At 37.2% G+C, this 17,920-nt stretch overlaps 3 protein-coding genes across 6 annotated transcripts in view; all 3 read left to right on the forward strand.

Annotated features, from left to right (window-relative positions):
• The window catches only part of tp73 (tumor protein p73), a 30,476-nt gene extending 26,339 nt beyond the window's left edge, over positions 1-4,137 (forward strand). For both annotated transcript variants that reach the window (XM_038722884.1, XM_038722885.1), the window contains 2 exons: positions 1,583-1,676; positions 2,060-4,137. In XM_038722884.1, the coding sequence (XP_038578812.1) occupies positions 1,583-1,676; positions 2,060-2,461 (496 nt within the window). In that variant the 3' untranslated portion in view covers positions 2,462-4,137. The remainder of the gene's footprint in view (positions 1-1,582; positions 1,677-2,059) is intronic.
• A 229-nt stretch (positions 4,138-4,366) lies between these two features.
• Positions 4,367-12,193, forward strand: rer1 (retention in endoplasmic reticulum sorting receptor 1). 3 transcript variants are annotated; one of them, XM_038722890.1, is made up of 8 exons: positions 4,367-4,483; positions 6,247-6,328; positions 7,119-7,223; positions 7,625-7,721; positions 8,470-8,548; positions 9,541-9,676; positions 10,157-10,211; positions 11,660-12,193. In XM_038722890.1, exons 2-8 carry the CDS (start codon positions 6,248-6,250, stop codon positions 11,668-11,670), a joined length of 564 nt encoding a protein of 187 aa, XP_038578818.1. In that variant the 5' UTR covers positions 4,367-4,483; position 6,247; the 3' UTR covers positions 11,671-12,193. The 3 variants fall into 3 exon arrangements, with proteins under 3 accessions (XP_038578818.1, XP_038578816.1, XP_038578817.1); XM_038722888.1 differs by having other exon boundaries at positions 10,157-12,193; XM_038722889.1 differs by lacking the exon at positions 4,367-4,483 and adding an exon at positions 4,871-4,988 and having other exon boundaries at positions 10,157-12,193.
• Positions 12,194-12,328: 135 nt separating this feature from the next.
• Positions 12,329-17,748, forward strand: LOC119905656 (taste receptor type 1 member 1). Its single transcript, XM_038722883.1, has 6 exons — positions 12,329-13,032; positions 13,357-13,654; positions 13,795-14,520; positions 14,952-15,158; positions 15,453-15,573; positions 16,418-17,748. Exons 1-6 carry the CDS (start codon positions 12,851-12,853, stop codon positions 17,344-17,346), a joined length of 2,463 nt encoding a protein of 820 aa, XP_038578811.1. The 5' UTR covers positions 12,329-12,850; the 3' UTR covers positions 17,347-17,748.
• The last annotated feature ends 172 nt before the right edge of the window (positions 17,749-17,920 follow it).

Consider the following 17,920-nt stretch of genomic DNA (forward strand, 5'->3'; position numbering starts at 1 on the left):
GGAGTTTGTTGTCTACATAGAGGAATTTCATGCAAGACTTTTATTTCCCAACGTTACTCCAACACAACAAACTCCTCTTTCCAACTCTGACTGATGTTTCCACCGGTTTCTTCCTTGAACAACTCGCCTTTCACGAGATTTCAAAGCGAGAATTGTCCTTGAGCTAGACTTCTGTTTCTGGCTAAAAATAAGGGGTGTTACTGTGTGTTACTTTTAGGGATCCTTTCCATTATGTTGTCAGACACCTGGTATAACAGTCTGAGCCTCTCAGTTGCAAAAAGAAGCACTTTTTGTGGATGTATTTTTTGATTTTCACAGGGTGCGATTAGCTCAGTTGGTAGAGTGTGCACCCCATGTACAAGCCTGAGTCCTTATTCCAGCGGCCCGGGTTTGAATCCAGCCCATGGTCCTTTGCTGCATGTTGTCCCCTCTCTCACTCTCTCTTTTCCTGCTTCTCTGTCCTATCTGAAATAAAGGCAAAGAAAGCCCAACAAATTCCCAACGGTTCGCAGCTGCCGGCTGAAGCCATGTACTGCGCAGATTTCAAAAGATTTTTTACCTACTAGTCATTTCGACCCCATAATATGTGAAAATAGCCCACTACGATATAAAAAAGACGTCCCTAGTAGTATGATATGTCTAAAAGTGTATGTCTTTATAAGCCGGGAAAAAATAATTTACCAAGCAATTGGTGGTCATATCAAAGCTAGCTTCTGCTACTTGCATCTGCTGTCTAAATCTGATGTGTTGATCAGCTTCTGTTCAAAAACAACAAACAACAAAACTCTGCTCATACAGCCAAGCTGCTCAAGAGTTGTAGACCTCCACTATGGCCGCCAGAGGGTTCAAGCCTAAACTGTATGTCATACACATCTAGAATCACTCACACTGTCACTGTGTATACAGCCATCTTTTGCAATGCACTACAGCGATTTTTTTCAAAAGAAATTTCCATTGTTTAAGTTGTTTAATTTAAAATTGTTTTTTCATATTTTTTTAAGATAATGTATCATTGCAGTCGTTTTAATACTTAGACTTTGCTTTTGCAATTTTAACATTTTTGATACAGCAGGATTGGTCCACCTTTTTGGTTTCTAGATTGTTATGTTTATTGTACAGTTAAATTGCACATTTAGCTTTTTTTCGATTATACTGTATGTTGCCAAAACTTTTAACATTTCATGTATTTATAATAAAGGTTCTTCATCAAAGCAAGAATGGCCTTATGAATCATTAATATAAATGCATGTTTATGATTTTGTTTCCACTGCATCTATCAAGATGTGTAGTTTCTGTAAACGTGAGGCTAGACATAATATAGACACTGATATAAACTAACAATAGCTTGAGTAGATTGTGAGATAATGAAATAACATAACACAATGTGGTGCTTTTCTATGCGGTTCTGTCTAAAAATAAATCCTAACCCTAATTATTAATCTATTCATCTTTATTCTACTCAAGCACAACTGCACTTTTCACCAGTGTTAATGAAGTTGTTCTTTGTATTGTAGTCCTCCTTTTAGCTTTGTAGCTGTGGTCTGATGGCAGTCTAAGCAGCCCTGCTTTTCTCCCCATACAGTTTTCTAACCAGTGTGGGCTGTCAGAACTTCATCGAGTACTTCACCGCCCAAGGCGTCCAGTCTATCTACCATCTTCAGAGTCTCTCCATGGAGGTAACTACTCCGTTCCTGCACTCACAATCTCACAGTGAAAATCATTATAACAGCAATGGAAAGAAAAAATGATAGAGAACATAAAACAGTTAGGAAAGTAAAAAATTATAAAAATGTCCCAGAGAAAGGTTTTTAAAATGTTTTTGATTTTGAAGATGGAAATAATTTTTATATTTTATAGCCTTACAAAAAGTGTGGAGTTTTTGACCATTAGTGATGATGTAAAGCAATGTTTAGATGAGCAGGCTCCATATTTTTTTGTATCTATAATCAAGCACATGAGGATGCACATGCCCTCTTTTTACATGTTTTTGCATTGGAGCTGGTACTGCTATTCTGCATTCTTACACTCGTCCAATGTCTTAAATGTGCACTTTCACCAGGATTTAGGTGCACTGAAGATACCGGAGCAGTCCCGCCTTGTCATTTGGCGAGGTCTGCAGGACATGAAACAAGGTGCTCCCCTCCAACTGCCAGCCTCTACTCATCACCATGACTATCATGGCCAGCAGCTTCTTCGCTCCAGCAGCAACATGGCTGCCTCTGCAATGGCAGCCATTGGGGCTGCTGGAGGGGAACTGCAGCGTCAGCGTGTCATGGAGGCTGTGCACTTCCGTGTACGCCACACCATCACCATCCCCAGCAGGTCAGGTGTTGTTGGGACATCGGGGATGGCAGCAGCTACTGATGAGTGGGCTGATTTTGGTTTCGACATGCCCGACTGCAAGCTGTCACGGAGCAAGCACTCCATTAAAGAGGAGTTCATGGAAAGTGACGTTCACTGAGCCCGAAAAGAATCTTTGGACTGTTTTGCCAATTATTGTCAACATAAACCTATTTACAGAGTCAAAGCATGTGGATAGGGTCTTTAAATGTGCTTTTAAGTGTTACTGTCATATTTCAGTCAGATTGATTGACTGTGTTTTTTGACTGAGTGATTTCGCAGAGAATCAGTTTTGATTGTGGGACATTTTCAGTACACTTTCCTGCGCAGTTTTTATTTTGTGCTTGAACAATTGTTCCACCTAGAAGACTGAACGTGAGATGGCACAAAAGTACGTCTCAAGTCTAAATAGCAAATACCACTGTGGCAATAGCACTGTCTAGGCAATGCTAAACACACATGGTCTGGACTATAATATTTGGGACTCTGATGAGTGCATGTTAAAAGAGGGAACTGTATTTTTTTCTGGAAAACCGGATGTTGTGCAATAATACATGATACATTTATCTTTTACAGCATCCAATTACTTTTATGGTGAACAGAAAATGTAGCAATTGCACAACCACACAAATGTCACAGTAGACATATCACCATTTCACAACTTTCTAGTTTCAATTTTGTTTTTGAATACACAAATGTAATTCTCAGCTGACTTATTTATTGTTCTTGCAGTTTTCCTTCACTTGTACAAATGTATATACAGTACCTTGTAAATGTTTTGGACTAGATGTGGTTGAAAAGGGGTATTTAGTTTCAAAATGATGAAATTTCTTGTTTGAACCAAATGTATAGAATTGAATGGTAATACTGATTACTCAGCTATGGGATCACATAATCATGTATATTTTTATTGGCTATAATAATGTCACATCCTCTAGTTCAGTATGCCCTTATCATTTCATTGTTAAAAATGGTTAATGGGCTTTGGTATTAATAGTGTGTATTCATGAAAAGTCAATACATAATATCATAAGTTAGACATTGCATCAATTTGTTTTTAGTAAGTCGTAGAAAATATTGTGTTAATTCTTGTATAGAAACACACTGCAAAACTGTTGAGTGACAAAACATCAAAAACAGTATTATATCTTTATAGTAGGGATTTAATCAGAACAATACATAAAGAATAGTATCCCTGTTTACCAAGACACTAGACAAGACAGTAGCATTTTCGTCCTTCTCTGTGTATTTTTGAAAACCTTGCAGGGCAAGGTCCTCATATATTGATTATAGCTAGTTGTGTATCTAGTGTGTATCTTCACGGCACTTGTTTGTGGATATTTAATCGCAACATTCCAGTTTTATTTCTAGATTGCCATCCAGCATGAATCATGGTGCAATTCTAGTAATGGTGTCAAATGTGTTTGTAGTAACTACATGACTTTGTGATATGATGACATGATGGCATGATAATAATTTGTACCTAACTTGCATCCATTTTCTTTATAAAGGCATTCTTGCTTACAAAGACAGATACCTTCACCCACTAAGCAACAACTGGTCAAAGAAAGAGCACTTTAATACTTGAAAAGTAAAATAATCAAGGATTATTTGTGTTTATGATCAGTATTATGCATTACCACAATGTAATAAGTTCTTTGTTATCAGTTTTGTAACGATTAAGATGTGTACCTATGTAACTATTGCTGTCAATGTCAATGTCCATTAGTTTCTGAGGTTGTTAAGTTCAGTGTTTATTCTCCCCTTAAAATTATGGATATTAAACTATTTGCCTCACTTTAATGTCTCTCTTTATCAAAGTCAAAAAAGGTTTTAGACTAATAACTGGTATGACTTTTATTTGAAGGGTAACGTTATAGTCTAAATCTAGTTAGTGTTTAATAAGAAATGCATCGAAATTAAGATGGTATTTATTTACATTACTCGGGCAGGGACGTGTTGTTCATTCATAGCTCTTATTCAATCTCTATCAAGTAGTTCGTGGTTTTCGGGACTCTACTATCCTGTCTGTCGTTTGTTCGAATCCTCGCGGAAGCACTGACGTGTTCACACCAGTTTTCAGGAGAGGTGGCTAGTTTAGCTAGCTAGGTAGAGCCGGGTAGTGACACAGCGGCCGATTCAGGTAAGAAAGGACTGTCATTGATTATTTTCACGGCAATTGTAAACACAACCAAGAGATGCAAGCAGGTATGGAAACTAAGAAACATGGTTCAAAACGATTGTATCGCTCAGTGAATATGAATGTGGGCACTAGAGAATAGATTGATTTCCAACTGGGCTAGTAGGCTAGCCGTGGAGCCGTTGGCAACGTAGTATGTTACCGTATCTCCGGAAGTGAGTTGTCAGGTTATCAAAGTCCTTGCTGGTATTTGTAGTTCAACGTTTTCCTGAGAAACATAAATTGAAATGGAAATACAGCCATTCATGAACTACATTTTCTGTTGCAAGTGCTCTACGCGTGAGTTCTGGGAAATGTAGTTACTTAAATTAATTTAAGGGCCGATATGGTTTAACGGAACCTTTATTAAAACTACATAACCCATACAAGCGGTAATTTGGGCGAAAGGGCAATGTACATTTAGATGGCTAGTTAACTAGCTACTTCTTGGGACAATTTTCTGGCTAACGTGAGTAATTTTAACATAATATCACGGACAAAACAGATATTGCATTATCTGTCTCGATGGTAGCCATGTTGTGGTTTTCCGAAAGAGTCTCTTTTGATAAATAAGAATTACTAGCTGATTTCGTGTCTGTCTGTGCCTGTTAGCTAGTGATGCAGCTAATGTTAGCCACAACCCCGACCAGTTCTACACGGTCTTTCGTTTTTTAGCAGACGTTACATGTCTAAATGAATAATAAAAATGCCCTGTATTGGCTATGGTAATACAGTGCAATTTGGTAATCAAAACCGGAACAGAACTCAAGCTACAATGTTTAAAGTGGAAACCCGTTTAACGGTACCTAGGAAATTCGTGATTTACTCGTTGTGAATTCAATGGGTCTCTTTAAAGTAACGTAATAAGTAAACGTAGCCGAGATATATAGCCATTAGTTTGAAGTTACAAAATCGTTACTTAGTTTGTCAATTTTAACAGAGCGACCACAAAATTTTGTTCTCCAGGCCATTTTCCCCATGTCCGTAATCTACATGGACATCATTCTGATACCCGCGCAGTGCTCATGTGTATCTGTCAGACAGCTGCTCAGCTGGACTCACTTCGTCACAGTTGAAAGAGTACATAACAGAGAAACTTGTCCTGCTGTTTATAGCTCCAAACGGCTGCTTCTCTATAAAGATGATCACAAATTTCAGTCGTTGCTTTCTTTCCCCTTTTAAGGGTGGGTTTCTTGTCATTACCTTCACTTAAAATCAGGGGTTTTAGAATTGAGAAAACCGAAATCTCCATGTCCTTTCAGCTCACCAGATGCTTATTATTAGAACTAAATCTATAATACCAACTCATGTTTTAAAGAATATTCACAAATATGACAATTCATGACAATAATGCTATTAGATTGATATTTCTTCATAGCACAGCATCGTGATTATAGATGAAGCCAGATATTAAACATGTTTCAGACATTACAGTTCAGAGATCCAGTGTACCTGTTTCCATTTTTAGCGCAAAGGCCAATTTCTCACTTACACCTACTAAGACATCAAACATGTAATGTTGTAAATGTAAATAAAACGACACGTTAAGTCAACGTTGAGATGCGTGTTTTGTTGGAAACAGTTTCTGTCTTACAAACGTAATTGAAATTCCAGCTAAAATATCCAAGAATGGGAGCTGCTGGACTTGTGCATGCTAGATAATAAAACTGCCTGCTGCAGCTTATAAAGTCTGTTTGTTTTGTTTTGTTTTTTATCTTCCATGGCAGAATGTCAGAAGGGGACAGTGTTGGGGAGTCAATCCATGGGAAGCCATCTGTAGTCTCTGCCTTTTTCACACGGGTTGGACAGGTAACGTGTCTATCACTCAGGTCACACATATATCATATCATTTAAGTAATTAGGGATTAAATAATTTGATACTGTGTTTGATGCTGTGTGTCTCATGACTGTTAAGCACTGGTCTAATTACCTTCCTAACACATGTTTAAATGTGCTGCTAAAATGCTGATGGGTATCAGTTTAATTGGTGGTGATAAAAGTCACTTCCATGGAATGAATTGGTTATGCCAGTGGCACTTTCTTTTCAGAAATACTTCTGTAGTGGAATGTTACAGGACCAGTGGTGCTGCCATCTTCAGATATCCTGAAAATTGCGCACACAGGTTTAATACTCTTTTGTTTCAATTGTAAATTAGCAGCACAGTGTTCAAGTGTAGGACTTTTCCTGTTTTCAGATTCCTTTTTTCTATCGCATATTCTTTGCTCCTCAGTAGTAGTATTCCTCGAGCTTTGTACTCAGCAGCAGCATCAGTGCTGAAAAAGTGTTATCAGTGCATCCTTGCTATAAGAGAGAAGGTGGCCATCGATTTGTCCAGTTGTATTGGTCAGTCATGCAGAAAAGATCATGGGTTCAAGGGTTAGGGGATTCTTACATTACAGTATATTAATTTACTGTAAGTAGAAATTAGGGTCATGATAGTCATTAGATGCCCATTTAATGTCCTATATCACTGTATCTCCCCACAGTGAAAGTGACAGTGTTTTTCAGTGGCTCTGTAAGGTTGTGAAATGTTCATAGGTGACACTCTCCACCTCTAATGGCTTCATTTTTATTCCTTTGTCAATTTTTTTGTAACAGATCTATCAGTCATGGCTAGACAAGTCAACGCCATTCTATGCAGTGCGATGGGCCAGCACTCTACTACTTACTGCTGTCTACATGATCCGAGTGTACATACTACAGGCAAGTGTTTATTTCAGTTGTTTCAAATTTAGTACAGTATATTCTTTGCTAAGCAGAAAATGTAAAACTTGTAAATAGTTAAAGCACTACTTTTACAAAATGATTCACTTGGCCACTGCAATATCCAGTTTCTTGAGACTTTGTACTGTACTTTTTTTCATCCAAGGTGAACGATTGACTTAGGTGACCCTCCAAGAGGAGAGTGACTGTACATCTTTTTTTGTTGTGACCATTCTGTCTAATGTGTAACATGGATGTTTGGTCCACTCGCCTTTCTGTTTAATGAAAATGTTCTTGCTCATTTGTGTATGTAATTTTTACTAACAAATGTGCTTTTTTACTGTTTACTAGCTGCCAAGAAAGCCTTTTAATATATTGATGTTCCTTATACTACTTTTCAGGGCTGGTATATAGTAACATATGCTTTGGGAATCTACCATCTCAACCTGTTCATTGCTTTTCTATCGCCAAAAGTGGATCCTTCACTGCTTGACGAAGGCAAGTTGACTCAATTAAATCGGATCAGTTTTTGTAACTGGGTCGTGTTGTGTACTTAGCAGTAGGTTACCTCTTGAGATGTTAGCTGCCTGTTTATTTAGGCTTTTTACTGGTAACAATTAAGTTTATTATCAATTCCATCAAAGTTGAAGCTAAAATCAGATGTTACTAAAAATGCTTTCTATACATGATACAGGTAAGCGCCAACTTGTTGTTATTTGTTATGAAAGCTTTCTAAGGAGATATAGTTGTCTGAAGAGATCTGAAACTGCTGTACATTAATACATCTCCATATGGAGTTAATATTTAGTTTTTCCCCTCAAAGCGTTTAGTTGGAACTGGGTAAAGTAACATTGAGATGTATAGATCCAAATAGGCAAAGAAAATAGCTCCACAAGTCAAACTTATCATAACATCTAAGAAAACAGTGCCAGCCACACTGTTAATAAGAAAGAATACAGAAGTGACTGCTAATGTCCAAAAACTGTTGTGAAATAATTTGCATAGTTTTAACAAGCATTTCATTTATACACAATTGTTGTTATAGATTGTGAAAACATTTCAGACTAGTTTGAGTTCCACACTTATTAAGTCTTTTCAAAAACTAAAAGAACCTTAATCATACTTTTCATCAGATAGTGGTTTTTTGTATGTTGTAGCTTGGATATTGTTGGGCTAAATGCTTAGTCATGATTGAAGGTTCCCAACTTTTATTAACTTGTACACCACCCTGAAATCTCTCCTGCAGATGAGGGACCATCCCTTCCTACCAAGCAGAATGAGGAGTTCCGCCCTTTCATCAGGAGGTTGCCTGAATTCAAATTCTGGTGAGTGCAGTTCACGGTCTGTGCACCTAGCACTTTCATCCACAGAGAGATTGCAATTCATATTCTCTCAAATGACCTGTATGGGCAAAGTTTAAGTCATGTGGAGCTCATTTGTAAAAGGAAGTAGCATTTTAGCATAAGGTAATGGATTGAATTCACCTGTGTGTATTTGCTTGTCAACTTAATCTGTACTACGTTCCTGGCATCCATAGATTGTCCCTATAGCATTACCTTCTCTTAAAGGGATAAAAACTTTCATTAGCCTTTTTTAAGCATGGCTTGACAAACTTTCACTGTGACTGTTAACATTGTTGAGCAGTTTCAGTCATTATAAAAATGGTGTATCAATGGAAATGCTGCTTATTGAGCATTAAGCCTACTCGTTCCACCATTTACAGTGTGTGTTGTCTGTCATGTTTTATGCAAACTCTGTGTCCTCGTGCTAAAGCAGGATGAGATGAAAGTAGTTTTTCATCAGCCAACATACATTACATTTGGCATTTGCCTGGTGTATGAAAAGATAATCCTTGGTTCCCCTTTCTATGTGGATGTGTCAAACATTTCAGGGGGGGGTTTCAACTTGAAAATGTAAATGACCTGGGGTTTTTTTTATTCTAAACTAAGTGTAGTAGTAGTGAATTGTTAATAGCTTAGACTGAACTTGAGAAAATAAATCACATTAGAATACATTAAGATATTAAGCTTAGCCAACAACATTTTGTTAAGATTGTTAAGAGCTGTTAGTCAAATTAATTTTCCACTAATGCTATATGCTACTGCATTTTCCAATTTGGGTTTATTAAATCCATTCCTTGGATTACTCTCCCCCACATTGATCCCGAAATGATTAATTTTTTTTAAATGTCTTGACGTAGATGACACATTCAGTTTATGACTGTGGGTTTGAGTTGAGGATGTTATTGATTTATGCTTCCTCAATGTTACAAAGGTGGTTGCACTGTTTAAAATTATTATGTTACTTTTGTTGGCAGGCATTCAGCGACAAAAGGCATCGTCATCGCCATGATTTGCACATTTTTTGATGCCTTCAATGTGCCAGTGTTCTGGCCTATACTTGTCATGTACTTCATCATGCTCTTCTGCATCACCATGAAGAGGCAGATCAAGGTGATTATTATACACTGGCTGACATACAGCACGTGTACTGAACATACACACCGTACTGGAGGCAAGTTAATGCAAATGTTGCAATTCATCCAAAAAGCAAGCCAAATGTATTCATCATGCACACGAGCTGTATTAAATGTCAGGAACACCAGACTATATACAACATTAAATTAAGAGAAGAGATGACTCAACAACCCTCTGACAAAGCTTTTACCCAAACTAATCAACTTAACCCTCACAAAGGTCATATGTTTTGGGCTGTTTTATTCACCTGTGTTATTGTTATGTCCATCCTTTATATGCAGTGCATTTGTTTTATTTTAAACACTAAAAGTGCTAATCCCTTCTTTCTTTCTTTTTTTTTTTGTAAGAAAAAAATGTGCCACTCCATCACATGGTATATTTTGTGAAAGATGTGTGAGCAAACCCTAGAAATGCCTGTTTGTAATTCTGCTGTTTTTCTCCCCTCACCTTCTCTAGCACATGGTGAAGTACAGATACCTACCCTTCACACATGGGAAGAGGACATACAAAGGCAAGGACGACACAGGGAAAGCGTTTGCTAGTTAAAAGCTCCCATTTACCCTTCCCTTCCTTCTCATTTGAAATTTATTGGTCGCAGTTAGTCGGGACATGACCAGGGTTAGAGATTTATTTTCTTTTACTTTTTTTTGGAAGCGGAACAGTTAACATGAAAACATCATATGAAAAAGATCTGTGGTTATAGGGTTTGGAGAGGAAATGAGCAGCATGGATCAAATTAGTCTGGGAATATTGCCATTGTCTATTAAGTTTTTGTTTTTGTTTTTTTGTTTTTGATGACCACAATCCTCATTTTAGGATTGGTCTGCATTTGTTCAGTAGTAAGTGAGACTCAGTGCTACCTTTTGCCTTTTTCACCCCACTGGGTAAGTATAAAGTCACCAAGCAAGGAACCACACTGAAAAATTTGCAGTGAAATTTGTGTTGTTTTTTTTTTCTTCTTCTGATGAATGATGGTGATTTCAGTGCACCTCCTTCACCCAAGTGAAATAACTCTGCCAACGTTTGATATATTGGTACCTACTTATTTGTAACAAGTTATACACTGAAAGTCAGTAGTGTTAGGATCAAAATAACATGCTTAGATGTGTAAGATGAAATCTGACGGAAATGCAACGGTCTTCAAGTTGAATCTCATCTTTTGTGATAAGAATGTGTGGCTGCTCTGGCTCACAAGTGTCTCAGCCAGTTTTGGAGAAATTAGTCACATTTCACTTGAATATGCATTCATGATAGGCAAAAACATACACCTATCATCATAGTTCATGAAATGTTCCAGCGTAAATCATTCTTCATTGATTTTTATCTTGAATAGGCAACTCATGCAATTATGTGTATTACCTGATTCTAACTAGCATAGCCAGCGGAGCAAGCGTCAATATTAATGATTATCAGTGACTTTATTTGAATCTTCAGTCACCCACCACATCATTGAATGCATAATTCAAAGTGAGTGTCACTAACCCCAACCAGTTTTGTCTCTTGTAGCCCGTAGTCTACCTTTAATCAGTTCTTTCTACTTTTGCGCCTTTTGTAGAGTTTAACAGATGGGATACTGTGTCATTGACCGCCCCAAAAAACTAAATTCTTCAATTATTTTTCATTTAGCTTGCAATGGCAAGTCAATGAATTTGCTTTACCTCATCTTTTCACACCATTATGTGGATCATTATTCAAAACAAACTGTCTTCAAAGTGCACAACTAGTATTTAAGTCCAGTTCATAACATGGTCTAATCTGAGATTAAAGTCAAGCATAGACACACAGTTTACCCCGACGACCTTTTCGCTTCGAAACATTACCATCTGTGTTTCAAAGCCTGAAGTCCATCCGATTTGTGTAGAATAGTTGTTGTAGTCTTTTATATTCTGTGTTTACTTTGAAAAAAGTTATGATAAATATAGTCATTCCAAGCAAACCTTTGTTCTCTTTCTTTTGCAGAGGAAACATAAGAAAACAGAGATTGAGAGCTTTTATTATAACAAATGGATGAAGTGGGTGGCGATCACACTTTCTTTTCTATAAACCTGTTGATTTGTTTCCCCAATTTTATCTGAATGCTGGGGATTATCTGTCATGACTAAACTTTGATCAGCACTGTAGTATGGGATTAAAACATTTTCCTGTAAAAAGTTTGTGTTTCAAAGGGTTGTGTGGAGGATTTGTGTGTGTGTGTGTATATATACATATATATATATTTTAAAATATGATGATTTTTTTTTTGAGATTTTTATTTTTTTTTCTTCCAACCACCATACTGTTTCCAAGTAATTTAAATCCATTTCAGTTTAAATTTATGAAAGCAGAACTGGTTAATTGGGTTCTAGATTTGATTAATTAAATATGTTTCTCATGAATTGCATGTTATTGTTTTTCTTGTGCTACAGTTATATACAAAAAACTTGATTTTAATAACTTAAGTGTAATTTTTTCACTCCAAATGCTATTAAAGAGGCTGTGTCCCTTCGAACAGTACATGGGTGTCGGCTTCATATTTTATAGGTACTCATGGAAGAGAGTTAGAGGATCAACAACCAAAACATTTGGTCTGGGCCCAAGGTGTCAATACACTTCTATTCCCTGAAGTCGACACCCTTTCAATACGGTTCATAATTCACTCTCTGAATTGGTGATGAGAAATACAAGAAAAAGTGCAACATTTTGTTATCAGAATTCATCTCTAACTTATTATTTTGCACTTTTCTGCAGATACTTATCACACAGTAAACTAAAAAGCCAAAATCTTCTAATCGAGGTGAAATGTCTCCCATGAATGTTAAATATTTTTCTCATTTTTATGCTTATAAGTTTTAAACTTGAGTACATTTGGTTAGTTGGCCAATCGCAGGAATGTGTGATCTCTAGGATTACCAGATATAGGCCTATAGGGCCATAAAACTTTTTTGCTCAGGATGATTGTTAAAGCCTGTGCATACAAGACCTCTCTGCAGCAGCAGTTTTGATGATTTTTGCATAGTGATGAGTACCTATTTATGCCACCTCATACACTCCCAAATATATGGAAATTATCACTGTGGTTAACCGTCTCCAGTGTCTCATTACTTACTTAAGGCAGCAGCAAATCCCTTTAGAGTTCACATCGGATTGGTAAGCGATGAATGAAGAACAAAAATGAAACATTTCCTTGCTTCTCTGTGTCTCCTGGAATCTTTTCTACATGCCTTGTGCCAATGCACTGTCCCAACCTCAGCGTTTCGGCTGAAAGGAGATTATCTGATAGGTGGACTTTTTGATATTCATCAAGCTGATGTCTCTCTTCATCATGACAGACCAGAAGCAACTGACTGCTCCAGGTGAGTTTCATAATCAGTTTGAATAGATACCTTCAGAAGATGAAACCAATGAACGCAAAGTGTACCAGATGTGATTTTTATATATTCAAAAGTGTTGTTTCAAATGCTACAGCTAGTAGAACGTTTTTGCCCACACCAATTTCATTCATACTTACCATAGCCTGTTATCAAGGTTGTTAAAGGACATCAAGTGAGCATTATTGACCTCAGTCCTTGTTCTGTAAAATCCTCTTTTACGTATCCATGTCTGTACAGCCCACACAAACTGTACTATTTGAACAATCAAACTAATTCTTACCCTCTCACTGTGTTCTCTGTTCACAGTAAACCCTTCATTCTGTCAAGTTATCGGAGGTTTCAGATGATGAGATTCTCTGTAGAGGAAATCAATAACTCGACCACCCTACTGCCAAATGTATTTCTTGGCTATGAGATATTTGACCACTGCTCGGACACAATGAATTTTCCTGGTGTTTTCGACCTCATCTCAGTCAATGGCCTGATCCAACCATGGATTGAACCACAAAAGAATCTGTCCAAAGTCATAGCAGTGGTCGGCATTTATACAAGCACTGAGACGGAGACCACTGCCCCACTCTTCATGATGAATCTCGTTCCCATGGTAAATTTGCCCACTGTTGTAGTTTTACTAGATCACGTGATCACAGTTTTAAATAAATTTTAAAAAATGAAAAACTGCTTTAAATTTTGAAAATGTATTTTCACTGAAATACTGACATTTTCTCTGTTCTTCTGTAACAGGTCAGTTATGGAGCTGCTAGTTCTGTCTTTTCAAGAAAACAGAATTTTCCCTCTTTCCTGCGAACAGTGCATCCCAATAAAGACATCATACAAGCAATTGTTACCATTGTGCAGCACTTTGGCTGGCGCTGGGTTGCTTTCCTTAACATTGATGATGACTATGGCACTGATGGCCTGGAATTGTTCATTAACAAGATTAAAGATACTGACATCTGCCTGGCGTACACCAAAGGTCTAACCGTAAATACAAATTACTCCCAAATGTTCAAACAGATAGAAGCACAGGGCATACATGTCATTATTGTTTTTGCTCCTGAATGGATTGCTGAACCTGTCATTAACTCAGCAATACAATTGAATGTCACCAACAAGGTCTGGATAGCAGGGGATGCATGGTCTTTAAACAAGAGGCTCCCCAAGGAAACAGGAATCAAAAATATCGGAACTGTACTTGGGGTTTCTGAGCCATTTATGACAATTCCAGGTTTCAGTGAGTTCATCTATGCTTCCAAAAAACAGACTCAGTGTGAAAAAGAAAATCAAGAGCCGTTATGTAATCAGGTTTGCAACTGCAGTAACCTGAGTCCAGAAAATGTCATCAATGCAGACCCATCTTTCTCTTTCCCTGTTTATTCTGCTGTATATGCAATTGCTCATGCCTTACACAATGTCTTGCAATGTGGAGCTGGCAGATGTAATGGCAACATTACAGTGCACCCATACATGGTAAGTATACAAATAATTTGAGTATTTATATTTTGCTCATTTATGTTTCTGATTACTTTAACTTAAATATGTCATTTTGAAGGTAACATATAAGTCTGCTTTGTAATAATGTCAGACAGATTTAAACATAGCCTTGAACCTGTCAAACAATCAGGTAAACATCAGGCAATAGATCCACACATTCTCCATAAAACTCCTAATACGTTTAATTTGATAAAGCAATGTTTCAATCTCATGCAGATGTTTGTCAGGCTTTCTTATTATCATCAAGGTGTCACTATCAGTTTCTACAACCTGTAGTGGGAGGAATCAAAGTGCAGTTCCTTCTTGACAGGATAAAAAAAAAAACTATTCTATTTAATCAACACCTCGTATGTCCACAGTGAACACATGACCGTAATTGTTATCTGAACTTTGTGTGTCCACATCAGGTTCTAGCAGAGCTGAAGAAGTCCAACTTCACACTTTTAAACCACCGTATTCAATTTGATGAGAATGGTGACCCCACGTTTGGATCATATTCTATAGTTTTCTGGAACCATAATGGTGATGCAGAGGAAATTGGCTTTTATAACTTTAATCCACGGGACAATTTTTTCATCAACACCACCAAAATTCAGTGGTACACAAAGGGAGAAGTAAGTTGTTTTTTCCGTATTAGGTCTAGTGTAATGCAGTATAACTGTTTGTGCAGAATATGATTAAATAAAAACATTTGTTTAATAATAGTGTGACATGCTTAAAATATAAAATTAAGAATATCAACCAATGGTGGTGGTTCATGATGTAATTTGCAGGGAGGTCTAAATATAAATAAAATTATGAATTTAAAACCCCACTTTCATCTTTTTCTGCAGATAAAAACATTCTTCACAGTATTGTTTCTTGCTTCACTTATATTTTATTTGTTGCTTAATAATTGTCTTGCACAGGTGCCTACTTCCCTATGTAACCCAGAATGTCCTGCAGGACATGCAAAACAGCCTAGTGGAATTCAGAAATGCTGCTTCACTTGTGAAATCTGTCTGAATGGAACTTATGTCAACAGCACAGGTAAATTATTACGTGTGTGTGTGTGTGTGTGTATGTGTATGTGTGTGTGTGTGTGTGTGTGTGTGTGTTTCCCATTTTACCTGTCATAGTCTAAATAACTAATGATTTGTCACTAGTCACTTTTCAGAAATAAAGTCGCTGAGAGGGTCTGAAAAGCCTCTTAGTCTAGCAAGAAAGTCATAGAGACTGCAATGAAAATAGTGTGTGTTAGGGTGCATGTTATATTCTGTATTTAATAACCCATATAGGTCTCCTTCCACGCTGATGAATGAACATTCCAATGAATCCAGAGCTTACTGAGTAAATGAGGGCTGTGAAAAAAACCTGTTGTGGAAAATGGTTATAAGAATATCCTGTTGTCTTCAACTGCATGTTGGACCAGCTTCCTTTCATCATACAAAACATTACCGTCTTGTTAAAATGTATTTGTAGGCAACTTGGAGAAACTAACATGAGACAGCTAGATTTTGGCAGTTTCCAATCTGAAAAAATCCTACCCCCTACTTTCAGGCCTCCCTCCAAAGCCACTCAACCAAAACACATTTTCTGAGTGCGGACAGGCAGGCGAGTAGGCAGGAAGGTGTAGGCCAGGCCATGCTTTTAAGAGTCCTGCTGTCAGTATGTTAAGAGTAATTCAACAAATATAACGAAACATACTAAATTGCCTAACCTAGCTTAAAAAATTAATGCAAGTTTGAGTTATATGAAAAGTCATCTTAGGAGAACATAAAATACAACAAACGATTTACAATATGAAAACACTGCTTTCTAAGTTGTCTGTTATTTCATCAAAAGTTAACCTTAACTTTACAAACAAATTGACAAATTGTTTCATGTTCAACAGTGGACGCCTACAGTTGCATTAACTGTAAGGAGACAGAATGGTCTACAGAAGGAAGTACATCATGCAATCTGCGGGACGTGGAGTACATCCCATTCACAGACAGTGTGGCTATACTGATCATGATCGGGGCCTGGGCCTTGGTGGGCCTCACACTAGCCATGTGCATTCTCTTTGCCATCAACTATAGTACCCCTATTGTCAGATCTGCTGGGGGATCGATGTGCTTCCTAATTTTAGGCTGCCTCAGTCTGAGTAGTCTTAGTGTGTTCTTTTACTTTGGTAAGCCAACAGTTTCCTTTTGTATCTTAAGGCTCTTGCCATTTCTTTTGTTCTACACTGTTTGTCTAGCATGTTTTGTTGTGCGCTCTTTTCAAATTGTTTGCATTTTCAAAATAGCTGCCAAGTTTCCCAAGCTCCACATTTGGTGGATGAAATATAATGGACAATGGCTGGTCATCACTGTGGCATTTGTTACTCAGGCAGTCTTACTTCTTATTGGATATTCTTATGCCCCCCCCATGCCCTACAATGAAACGTTTTGGTACCCAGACAAAATCATACTTAGTTGTGACAGTAATATTGAATCATCAGCAGGTTCTGTGATTTTACTTTTTTCTTTGTGCTCCCTTTGCTTCATTTTCTCCTACATGGGAAAAGACCTCCCAAAAAATTACAATGAGGCCAAAGCAATAACCTTCTGCCTGCTCCTGCTGATCCTCACCTGGATCATCTTTACCACTGAGTACATGCTTTACCGTGGCAAGCACATCCCAACTCTTAATGCTCTGGCAGTACTCTCCAGTCTCTACTCCTTCCTGTTGTGGTATTTCCTCCCAAAGTGTTACATCATAATTTTTAAACCCCACAAAAACACGCAGCAGTACTTCCAAGGTCTCATTCAGAATTATACCAAAACAATTAGCCAGTAGCTGCCTTCAGTAAACATAGCTCTTTACATACAGAGGAACTAATGTGCTCAATGCAATTCTAGTCATTTTATCTTTTAGAGTGCATAGTAATACACAGTAGTAGTTTGAATATTTGCCTCATTGTGTCTCCTTCTTGCAAGAGTTGCAAATTAATCTGATCTAATGCATGTTTTTGATTATTATTATTATTATTATTATGAGGTATAAATCCATAAGAAATGTACTTACACTAGCGAAAGAGCAGTTGTTATAGGTTAAATCTTTGCACTTGGATAACTAAATCCAAGAGAATATGTGCATGTAATGTTATTGGCATATGGATAAAAACTGTAAGATTAAATGTACACTGTATTTTAAATGGACAAGTTTACAACTTCACAGTAAATGATCACATTAAGGTAATTCTGATATGCCCTTGCATAAATCCAGATATTAATATGTACATTCTGTGCAGTTATATAACAGTAAGAGAAATTTAATAAAGATATGAAATGGGATGTGTGCTCTTTTCTGTTAAACTGTTTTTTGACACTCATACTTAAACAACAAAAAAGGTCGTTTGCCAATGACATGA

Source organism: Micropterus salmoides, unplaced genomic scaffold (genome assembly GCF_014851395.1).
Source record: "Micropterus salmoides isolate LMB-PRFRI ecotype aquatic unplaced genomic scaffold, ASM1485139v1 Ms_hic_scaffold_16, whole genome shotgun sequence".
Taxonomy (NCBI): domain Eukaryota; kingdom Metazoa; phylum Chordata; class Actinopteri; order Centrarchiformes; family Centrarchidae; genus Micropterus; species Micropterus salmoides.